The sequence below is a fragment of the Oncorhynchus tshawytscha genome, linkage group LG19, assembly GCF_018296145.1.
Source record: "Oncorhynchus tshawytscha isolate Ot180627B linkage group LG19, Otsh_v2.0, whole genome shotgun sequence".
NCBI lineage: Eukaryota > Metazoa > Chordata > Actinopteri > Salmoniformes > Salmonidae > Oncorhynchus > Oncorhynchus tshawytscha.
This window is the reverse complement of record NC_056447.1, coordinates 49,583,165-49,593,164: the sequence shown is the minus strand read 5'-3', so window position 1 is coordinate 49,593,164 and position 10,000 is coordinate 49,583,165. Positions and strand designations below refer to the sequence as shown.

Below are 10,000 nucleotides of genomic sequence, written 5' to 3'. Positions count from 1 at the left end.
GGCATAGTGGGTTAGTAATGGAAGTGGGGCATGAGGTGGCATAGTGGGTTAGTAATGGAAGTGGGGCATGAGGTGGCATAGTGGGTTAGTAATGGAAGTGGGGCATGGGGTGGCATAGTGGGTCAGTAATGGAAGTGGGGCATGGGGTGGCATAGTGGGTTAGTAATGGAAGTGGGGCATGAGGTGGCATAGTGGGTTAGTAATGGAAGTGGGGCATGAGGTGGCATAGTGTGTTAGTAATGGAAGTGGGGCATGAGGTGGCATAGTGGGTTAGTAATGGAAGTGGGGCATGGGGTGGCATAGTGGGTTAGTAATGGAAGTGGGGCATGAGGTGGCATAGTGTGTTAGTAATGGAAGTAGAGCATGGGGTGGCATAGTGTGTTAGTAATGGAAGTGGAGCATGGGCAAGACACCATTGTACAGGATCAGGTTAGGTAGGCCTATACAGTGCCTTCGGTAAGTATTCAGACCCCTTGACTTCTTCCACAAAAAATGATTGAATTGCTTTTTTTCCCTCATCAATCTACGCACAATACCCCATAATGACATCACAATACCCCATAATGACATCACAATACCCCACCCCTGTTCCTAGGCTGTCATTGAAAATAAGAATTAGTTCTTAACTGACTTGCCTAGTAAAATAAGGGTAAAATAAATAAATAAATAAATACAACGTTCTGGTCCAGTGCTCCTGGCCTTCTAACCCTTCAATCGTCAATGAGCTTGATGAAATGGATCTTATTGTATCAAATCCTCAGCCGGAGCTGTCGGCCAGTGTACACAGCCCCGCGATTGGCTGCCCCAGGCGAGCAATACAGGGTTTCCCTGGGGAGCTTTAGTTTATTGCAGGGGCCAGGGCCATGTAGAATACATTAACCCTCCTCCCCCAAGTCCTTCATCTATCAAGCACCAGCACCATTGGCTCTATGGGCTAGCCACTAAATCCATCTAACTCCACCACTAACCAACGCGTCAGATCATCTATCTATAACTCCACCACTAACCAACACGCCAGATCATCTATCTATAACTCCACTACTAACCAACACTTCAGATCATCTATCTATAACTCCACCACTAACCAACACGTCAGATCATCTATCTATAACTCCACTACTAACCAACACTTCAGATCATCTATCTGTAACTCCACCACTAACCAACACATCAGATCATCTATCTATAACTCCACCACTAACCAACACGCCAGATCATCTATCTATAACTCCACCACTAACCAACACGTCAGATGATCTATCTATAACTCCACTACTAACCAACACGTCAGATCATCTATCTATAACTCCACCACTAACCAACACGTCAGATCATCTATCTATAACTCCACCACTAACCAACACGTCAGATCATCTATCTATAACTCCACCACTAACCAACACATCAGATCATCTATCTATAACTCCACTACTAACCAACACGGATCATCTATCTATAACTCCACCACTAACCAACACATCAGATCATCTATCTATAACTCCACTACTAACCAACACGTCAGATCATCTATCTATAACTCCACCACTAACCAACACATCAGATCATCTATCTATAACTCCACTACTAACCAACACGTCAGATCATCTATCTATAACTCCACCACTAACCAACACATCAGATCATCTATCTATAACTCCACTACTAACCAACACGGATCATCTATCTATAACTCCACCACTAACCAACACGTCAGATCATCTATCTATAACTCCACTACTAACCAACACTTCAGATCATCTATCTATAACTCCACCACTAACCAACACGTCAGATCATCTATCTATAACTCCACTACTAACCAACACTTCAGATCATCTATCTATAACTCCACCACTAACCAACACGTCAGATCATCTATCTATAACTCCACTACTAACCAACACTTCAGATCATCTATCTATAACTCCACCACTAACCAACACGTCAGATCATCTATCTATAACTCCACCACTAACCAACACGTCAGATCATCTATCTATAACTCCACCACTAACCAACACATCAGATCATCTATCTATAACTCCACTACTAACCAACACGAGATCATCTATCTATAACTCCACCACTAACCAACACGTCAGATCATCTATCTATAACTCCACTACTAACCAACACGAGATCATCTATCTATAACTCCACCACAAACCAACACATCAGATCATCTATCTATAACTCCACCACTAACCAACACGTCAGATCATCTATCTATAACTCCACCACTAACCAACACGTCAGATCATCTATCTATAACTCCACTACTAACCAACACTTCAGATCATCTATCTATAACTCCACCACTAACCAACACGTCAGATCATCTATCTATAACTCCACCACTAACCAACACGTCAGATCATCTATCTATAACTCCACCACTAACCAACACATCAGATCATCTATCTATAACTCCACCACTAACCAACACATCAGATCATCTATCTATAACTCCACCACAAACCAACACATCCGATCATCTATCTGTAACTCCACCACTAACCAACACATCAGATCATCTATCTGTAACTCCAGGAAGTAGGGAGAAGTAGGGGTTAATTCCCACTACTAAACCAAGCTGGGCTGAGCTGTAGCCTACAGGGCTGGCCCAGTGACACATGCACCACAGTTGCTGGAACCATGCTGGAAAGGACCATGTAAAATGATAATCTCAGAGCCAGCACAGTATGGTCCGGTTTGGCACGATAGTGTAAAATGGAAAGACTACTGATGTGGCTAAGTACTACCAGACTCCCCTCAGTCCTGGCCCCTGACTCACCCTGCAGCTATGTCCTGGCCCCTGACTCACCCTGCAGCTATGTCCTGGCCCCTGACTCACCCTGCAGCTATGTCCTGGCCCCTGACTCACCCTGCAGCTATGTCCTGGCCCCTGACTCACCCTGCAGCTATGTCCTGGCCCCTGACTCACCCTGCAGCTATGTCCTGGCCCCTGACTCACCCTGCAGCTATGTCCTGGCCCCTGACTCACCCTGCAGCTATGTCCTGGCCCCTGACTCACCCTGCAGCTATGTCCTGGCCCCTGACTCACCCTGCAGCTATGGGGGCTGGAAGAACAAGATGGAGAGAGAGACAGAAAGAGGGCTGACTTAATTGGACTGCATTATTCCTTTATTGAGTAACACACAAAAATCCCAAATCAAATATCACCGTCTGAGACAACCGGGCAGAGCACTTTATTCTGCTGTGCTGGAAGACTGTGACATTTTCATTAGATTAAGTGGGACACTGACCGGGCGCCTCAGGTGACATTGGCAAGAAGGCAGCAGGATAAAATCAGGTCATTCTCCAATTGCTAAATGGAGAACATGTCTCTATCTCTTCCACAGAGCTGGGTAGTATTTCCACTGTTTGATGGTAGGGTATGCATGCATTCCAAATGTATATAGACTATTTTATGATGCTACTGTTGAATTATGTATGATTCGCTAAGATGTAAGGATATTCTGTTTCAATAGAGCACTTCCTAATTGGCTTTAAACAAGAGTAAGAAGCTGGTATTTAGAAGAATCCTTGGTAGTATTTCCAGGAATTGATCTCCTATTCTGTGTCTTCTTGGCAATTATTATTATATTATTATTATTCCCTTTTTTCTTTGTCAACCCCCCTCTCTCTCTCTCTTCTTTCTTTCTCTCTCTCTCTCTCTCTCTCTCTGCCTCTCTCTCTCTCTCTCTCTCTCTCTCTCTCTCTCTCTCTCTCTTCTTTCTCTCTCTCTCTCTCTCTCTCTCTCTCTCTCTGCCTCTGCCTCTCTCTCTCTCTCTCTCTCTCTCTCTCTCTCTCTCTCTCTCTCTTCTTTCTTTCTCTCTCTCTCTCTCTCTCTCTCTCTCTCTCTCTCTCTCTTTCCTCTCTCTCTCTCTCTCTCTCTCTCTCTCTCTCTCTCTTTCTGCCTCTCTCTCTCTCTCTCTCTCTCTCTCTCTCTCTCTCTCTGCCTCTCTCTCTCTCTCTCTCTCTCTCTCTCTCTCTTCTTTCTTTCTTTCTCTCTCTCTCTCTCTCTCTCTCTCTCTCTCTCTCTGCCACTCTGCCTCTCTCTCTCTCTCTCTCTCTCTCTTCTTTCTTTCTCTCTCTCTCTCTCTCTCTCTCTCTCTCTCTCTCTCTCTCTCTCTCTCTCTCTGCCTCTCTGCCTCTCTGCCTCTCTCTCTCTCTCTCTCTCTGCCTCTCTCTCTCTCTCTCTCTCTGCCTCTCTGCTCTCTCTCTCTCTCTCTCTCTCTCTCTCTCTCTCTCTCTCTCTCTCTCTCTCTCTCTCTGCCTCTCTCTCTCTCTCTCTCTCTCTCTCTCTCTCTCTTCCTCTCTCTCTCTCTCTCTCTCTCTCTCTCTCTCTCTCTCTATTTAAATTTAAAGGCTTTATTGGCATGGGAAACATGTTTACATTGCCAAAGCAAGTGAAGTAGATAACAAACTAAAGTTAAATAATAAATGAACAGTAAACATTACACTCACATAAGCTCCAAAAGAATGAAGATTTTCAAATGTTATATTATTTACAAATGGTTAGGGTATATAAATAAAAATAAATTAACATAAATATGGGTTTTATTTACAATGGTGTTTGTTCTTCACTGGTTGCCCTTTTCTTGTGGCAACAGGTCACAAATCTTGCTGTTGTGATGGCACACCCAATTTCACCCAATAGATATGGGAGTTTATCAAAATTGGGTTTGTTTTAGAATTCTTTGTGGATCTGTGTAATCTGAGGGAAATATGCGTCTCTATGGTCATACATTGGGCAGGAGGTTAGGAAGTGCAGCTCAGTTTCCACCTCATTTTGTGGGCAGTGTGCACATAGCCTGTCTTCTCTTGAGAGCCAGGTCTGCCTACGGCAATCCTTTCTCAATAGCAAGGCTATGCTCACTGAGTCTGTACATAGTCAAAGCTTTCCTTAAGACCAGTTCACACTGGTCAGGTATTCTGACACTGTGTACTCTCTGTTTAGGGCCAAATAACATTCTAGTTTGCTCCGTTTTTGTGTGATTCTTTCCAATACGTCAAGTAACTATCTTTTTGTTTTCTCATGATGTGGTTGGGTCTGATTGTGTTGCTGTCCTGGGGCTCTGTGGGGTGTGTTTGTGTTTGTGAACAGAGCCCCAGGACCAGCTTGTTAGGGGGCTCCTAACACGCTGTATGGTAGCAAGTATTTTCGTGGTAGCAGGGTGGAGATAACCACTTGTGCATTGGGGAAAGTGGAATAAGCTTTTTCAATCACTCCCTTGCGTGCTGTGGCCACCCTTTCCTGCTGTGCTCTCAGGTCATTTGTGCCCGTGTGCATTATTATGTGGCTTGGTGGCCCTAGTTGGTCGTCAGACAGAAGGTCTAGGGCGCATTGGGTTCTCTCTCTCTCTCTCTCTCTGTCTGTCTGTCTGTCTGTCTGTCTGTCTGTCTGTCTGTCTGTCTGTCTGTCTGTCTGTCTGTCTGTCTGTCTGTCTGTCTGTCTGTCTGTCTGTCTGTCTGTCTGTCTGTCTGTCTGTCTGTCTGTCTGTCTGTCTGTCTGTCTGTCTGTCTGTCTGTCTGTCTCTTTCTCTCCTCTTTTCCTTTCTCTCTCTCCTCTCTCTCTCTCTCTCTCTCTCTCTCTCCTCTTTCCTCTCTCTCTCCTCTTTTTCTCTCTGTCTCATCCCTCTCTTTCTCTCTGTCTCGTTCTCTCCTCTTTCTCTCCTCTCTCTCTCTCTCTCTAGGTTGGATAGTGGCATAATGACATTGTTAAGCTGCCTGGCAACAAGCACACTCCTTCATTTCCTGCTCCATATCTTCACAAGTGTCAACTTGTACATAAAGCCACAATCTGAGGGAAAGTTAATAGTTACAACAGTAGCTTTTTCAGATTGTAACTTTAATATTGGGTGAATAACCCTCTGGTTACATTGTTACATAATGATTAACCTGATGCAATTAACACTCAGTCAATCAATTAACACTCAGTAAATCAATTAACACTCAGTAAATCAATTAACACTCAGTCAATCAATTAACACTCAGTCAATCAATTAACACTCAGTCAATCAATTAACACTCAGTCAATCAATTAACACTCAGTCAATCAATTAACACTCAGTAAATCAATTAACACTCAGTCAATCAATTAACACTCAATCAATTAACACTCAGTCAATCAATTAACACTCAGTCAATCAATTAACACTCAGTAAATCAATTAACACTCGGTAAATCAATTAACACTCAGTCTATCAATTAACACTCAGTTAATCAATGAACACTCAGTCAATCAATTAACACTCAGTCTATCAATTAACATTCAGTCAATCAATTAACACTCAGTCTATCAATTAACACTCAGTCTATCAATTAACACTCAGTCAATCAATTAACACTCAGTCTATCAATTAACACTCAGTCAATCAATTAACACTCAGTAAATCAATTAACACTCAGTCAATCAATTAACACTCAGTAAATCAATTAACACTCAGTCAATCAATTAACACTCAGTCAATCAATTAACACTCAGTCAATCAATTAACACTCAGTAAATCAATTAACACTCAGTCTATCAATTAACACTCAGTTAATCAATGAACACTCAGTCAATCAATTAACACTCAGTCTATCAATTAACACTCAGTCAATCAATTAACACTCAGTCAATCAATTAACACTCAGTCTATCAATTAACACTCAGTCAATCAATTAACACTCAGTCTATCAATTAACACTCAGATTTCCATCATTAGGTGCAATACTATCTCCTTCAATGAACTTGAACATAAAAACACAGCCCTCATCCACACAGTGGTGCATCACAGCAATCTATCTATCCTAGAGATTCTACAACAAACCATATCCCATAACCATAACACGATCTCTGCTCCTCTCATTACTGATGCGTGCTGATGTCTGTCAACTACCTTCTCTACTTCCTTGGCTATCAGGGTTCTGCCTGTGACCTAATTTCAGTCAGTCAGCCAGACAGAAAGACAGATGAGAGGATGGGAGAGGAGGGGAGGAGAGGAGAGAGGGGAGGGGAGGAGAGAGGGGAGGATAGGAGAGATGGGAGAGGAGGGGAGGAGAGGAGAGAGGGGAGAGAGGGGAGGGGGAGAGAGGGGAGGGGAGGAGAGAGGGGGGAGGGAGGAGAGAGGGAGGAGAGGAGAGAGGGGAGAGAGGGGAGGGGAGGAGAGAGGGAGGGGAGGAGAAAGAGGAGGAGAGAGGGGAGGGGAGGAGCAATGGGAGGGGAGGAGAGAGGGGAGGAGAGGAGAGAGGGGAGGGGAGGAGAGAGGGGAGGGAGGAGAGAGGGGGGGGAGAGGGGAGGGGAGAGGGGAGGAGAGGAGAGAGGGAAGAGAGGGGAGGGGAGGAGAGAGGGGAGAGAGGGGAGGGGAGGAGAGAGGGGAGGAGAGGAGAGAGGGGAGAGAGGGGAGGAGAGAGGGGAGGAGAGGAGAGAGGGGAGAGAGGGGAGGGGGAGGGAGAGAGGGGGGGAGGAGAAGAGGAGGAGTGAGGGGAGGGGAGGAGAAAGGGGAGGAGAGGAAAGAGGGGAGGGGAGGAGCGAGGGGAGGAGAGGAGAGAGGGAGGAGAGGAGAGAGGGGAGAGGAGGAGCAAGGGGAGGGGAGGAGAGAGGGGAGGAGAGGAGAGAGGGGAGGGAGGAGAGAGGGAGGAGAGGAGAGAGGGGGAGGGGAGAGGGGAGGGGAGGAGAGAGGGGAGAGGAGGAGCAAGGGGAGGGGAGGTATCCACTGGTAGCATGTCAGTGGAGGTTGATGTTTGATGTGATCGATATGGCAGTAGCTTAATGGTACTAACGTCATGGCAGTGAATCAGCTAAATGAAGCCGTGTGGGCCACGTCGCTCCCCATTGGAGCACACTAGTTCACACACACACCACTCACTCACTCACTCACTCACTCACTCACTCACACACTCACTCACTCACACACTCACTCACTCACTCACTCACTCACTCACTCACTCACTCACTCACTCACTCACTCACTCACTCACTCACTCACTCACTCACTCACTCACTCACACACACACACACACACACACACACACACACACACACACACACACACACACACACACACACACACACACACACACACACATCAGAGCGTACTAGATCAAAACAGTTGTTCACATCTCCCAGCTAAGTCCATCTCCACCTGCATAGCAACCACCTTGGATCCACAGTCACGCAGCGACAGCCACCTGTATCTGTCTCTCTAGAGTGAATAATGACTTCACCTACAGTTGATCTAACTGTCCATCTGAAACGTGGCACAGTCTCAGTCACCTGCTATTGATCTAACTGTACATCTGAAACAGTCTCAGTCACCTGCTATTGATCTAACTGTACATCTGAAACGTGGCACAGTCTCAGTCACCTGCTATTGAGCTAACTGTACATCTGAAACGTGGCACAGTCTCAGTCACCTGCTATTGAGCTAACTGTACATCTGAAACGTGGCACAGTCTCAGTCACCTGCTATTGATCTAACTGTACATCTGAAACAGTCTCAGTCACCTGCTATTGATCTAACTGTACATCTGAAACGTGGCACAGTCTCTTCTCGGTCTCTTGATTTATGACCATAGATACTGGAGAGGATGTGCTTTGCCTTTTCATCTGAATAATGTATGTTCCTATATGTTCGCTCCCCCTCCTATTTTTCCTCTTCTCCATTTTTCTCTCACTCTCTCTCTTTCTCTCTCTCTCTCTTTAGTTGTAAATGTGCACGAGTCTGAGGCATTCTGATTGAGGAGAGAGGTGGGTCTTATCTGCGTCTGGGGGGAGGACCTTTGTGTCAGATAACCAATCATGGAGAGGACGAGGACGAGGGCGGGTGCAGCAGTCTTCCTGATGCTGATCTTGGGTCACCTAGGCAATGCTCTGGAGGTCCCACTAGACCGTAAGAAGAACTATGAACACATCACATTCATTATATTGCTGTGGAATCTGGAAGAGGTAGTAATAACCTCTAAAGAGGCACACCTATTTTAGTTTGTCACTCCCACAAGACTGAAAGAACTAAACACATCACTTTCAAGCAAAGTCGAAGTATGTTTATCTTCCCTCTCCCTCTCCCTCCCTGTATATCCCTCTGCCTCTGCCTCTCCCTCTCCCTCCCTGTATATCCCTCTGCCTCTGCCTCTCCCTCTCCCTCCCTGTATATCCCTCTGCCTCTGCTTCTCTCTCTCCTCTCCCTCTCCCTTCCTGTATATCCCTCTCCCTCTGCTTCTCTCTCCCTCTCCCTCCCTGTATATCCCTCTGCCTCTGCTTCTCTCTCTCTCCCTCTCCCTTCCTGTATATCCCTCTGCCTCTGCTTCTCTCTCTCCTCTCCCTCTCCCTCCCTGTATATCCCTCTGCCTCTGCTTCTCTCTCTCGCTCTCCCTCTCCCTTCCTGTATATCCCTCTCCCTCTCCCTCTCCCTCTCCCTCTCCCTCCCTGTATATCCCTCTGCCTCTGCTTCTCTCTCTCTCCCTCCCCTTCCTGTATATCTCTCCCTCTCCCTTCCCTGTATATCCCTCTGCCTCTGCTCCTCTCTCCCTCTCCCTCCCTGTATATCCCTCTGCCTCTCCCTCTCCCTCTCCCTCTCCCTCTCCTTCTCTCCTCTCCCTCTTCCTGTATATCCCTCTCCCTCTCCCTCTCCCTGCTCTCCCTCCCCTCTCCCTCCCTCCCTGTATATCCCTCTGCCTCTGCTTCTCTCTCTCGCTCTCCCTCTTCCTTTCTCTCTCTTTCTCTCTTTTTCTGTCTCTCTCTGTCTCTCTCTCTCGCTCTCCCTCTCCCTTCCTGTATATCCCTCTCCCTCTCCCTCTCCCTCTCCCTCTCCCTCTCCCTCTCCCTCTCCCTCTCCCTCTCCCTCTCCCTCTCCCTCTCCCTCTCCCTCTCCCTCTCCCCCTTCCTGTATATCCCTCCCTCTCCCTCTCCCTCTCCCTCTCCCTCTCCCTCTCCCTCTCCCTCTCCCTCTCCCTCTCCCTCTCCCTCTCCCTCTCCCTCTCCCTCTCCTCTCCCTCTCCCTTCCTGTATATC

At 46.6% G+C, this 10,000-nt stretch overlaps 1 protein-coding gene across 13 annotated transcripts in view; it reads left to right on the top strand.

Moving 5' to 3' along the window:
* LOC112219035 (neuronal cell adhesion molecule-like) overlaps positions 1-10,000 on the top strand; it is a 152,580-nt gene that overhangs the window by 95,794 nt on the left and 46,786 nt on the right. For all 13 annotated transcript variants that reach the window (XM_042301795.1, XM_042301790.1, XM_042301793.1 and 10 more), the window contains exon 3: positions 8,694-8,879. In XM_042301795.1, coding sequence (XP_042157729.1) covers positions 8,789-8,879 — 91 coding nt within the window. In that variant the 5' untranslated portion in view covers positions 8,694-8,788. The remainder of the gene's footprint in view (positions 1-8,693; positions 8,880-10,000) is intronic.